This window comes from Octopus bimaculoides, chromosome 6 (genome assembly GCF_001194135.2).
Source record: "Octopus bimaculoides isolate UCB-OBI-ISO-001 chromosome 6, ASM119413v2, whole genome shotgun sequence".
Classification (NCBI taxonomy): Eukaryota; Metazoa; Mollusca; class Cephalopoda; order Octopoda; family Octopodidae; genus Octopus; species Octopus bimaculoides.
Window position 1 is genome coordinate 47,434,143 of NC_068986.1, and position 1,743 is coordinate 47,435,885.

The 1,743-nt window shown below is 33.1% G+C and overlaps 1 protein-coding gene across 1 annotated transcript in view; it reads right to left on the reverse strand.

The window, feature by feature from the left end:
- LOC106875377 (neuronal PAS domain-containing protein 3) overlaps window positions 1-1,743 on the reverse strand; it is a 543,460-nt gene that overhangs the window by 341,066 nt on the left and 200,651 nt on the right. Inside the window, exon 2 of the mRNA XM_052968721.1 lies at window positions 820-879. Coding sequence (XP_052824681.1) covers window positions 820-879 — 60 coding nt within the window. The remainder of the gene's footprint in view (window positions 1-819; window positions 880-1,743) is intronic.

Here is a 1,743-nt window from a genome sequence, read left to right on the forward strand (position 1 = left end):
TATATATAGAGAGAGAGAGAGAGAGAGAGAGAGATAGTGGTGCAAAAATAGGTATACATTCATGTAAAAGAAAACACGTACAATACTCATTTATCTTTATTTAAAAAAATTTAAAGTTACGATAACAGTATTATTATAGTAATGATAAATGTATCATTATGGTTAATGACACTGAAAATATCAAAAATGAGGCTAATTGATTTAGTGTGCTAATAATTCTAGTGAATTAAGTATTATGACAATGATGTGATGTGATATTTACTGTATACCTACTTTTGCACCTCACCCTGTTTGTGTGTATATGTGTGTGTGTTTGTGTGTTTGTGTGTGTGTGTGTGTATATGTTTATGAGTGTCATTGTATTTTTAGTCTGTCCCCGCCACCAACGCTTGTCAACTGTTGTTGATTTGTTTATATCGTCATAACTGGGGGTCAGTTGGTTCACTGAACCCCTGAAGGTGGCACTGTAGCATGGACGTAAACGACAGAAACAAGTGAAAGATAAAAGGTAATGGTATAATAGTGTTGTATGGGCAGGCTTCCGTGAGAAATCGTTTCTTATTGTAATATTGTTATTTAAAAGAGTGGTAATCATTATAGAATAACAAGTTTCGTCGTTCGTAATTCGGCTACTTATCTGGTTAAGGTAGAATTCATTTTTGGACAATAATTGTTTTCGAACATTTTCAATGCCTTTAATAAACATTTTCATAAACTATAATACCGCATATTACGAATTCTTGAATGATTCAGAACAGTAATATCTTTAAACAGATAACGAGTATAACAAGGATTTATGGAAACAAGAAATAATCTTACCGAGCATTCACCCCGGACATCCCTTCTCCAGTCACATGATCCAGACCCAACTCTTTGCCTCTAGAATTACAAAAGAAATTAAAAATAAAAAAAAACTTCGTGTCAGTAACATTTATGATTGGTCTTATCAATTTTTTCTTCATACAAATTTTATTGAAAGGTACCTTAAAAGCTGCTCATAAAGAAAGATTAAGGAGAGAAGTTCTTGGTTTCGAGTCTAGCATATTTATACTTTAGAGCATATAATCCTTAAGGAACATACGCAAATGCATACATGCATCTCTCTCTCTCTCTCATTTATACACACACACACACAGATATATATAAAGCAAATGATGAAGACGGAAAATGGAATGAACGAGAAACTTTATTGCTCACAACAATGGTTTCTACCCATCCTGCAGCGATCATCGCGGGTGGAATATTGTACAACTGGTTGTGATGCATCTCTTGGTGCAGAAGTGTTTCGTCAGGTGATGTTATAAGGGGTTTCTCGTTAAATAAACCCCGTTTCGCACGGTTCTAATACAGCATGTTGTTAATGACCGTAGGTTTAAGCTGTTGGGCAGGATTATATATGGATTGTTATATTTCAGGATGTATTATATATTCGTCCAGAATTCAGTAAACACAATAGGAGGAGACGGTATGAATGGAGAATCGGTGAAGAGGTCACAGGAAGTGTGACGAAAGATTTAAGACAAAGGACACAAAAATAAGAACAATAATAAATCTGAAGTGAATCTGAATAACGTGTCTTTATTTAGAAAAATTAAAAAAAATGCCCATCCTGAAATATAACATTATCTGTTTCAACACACGATTTTCGCATCAGGAAACTAGTAAAAGAAATGCATAAACGTATATATATATATATATATATACATATATATATATATATATGTGTGTGTGTATATATATATA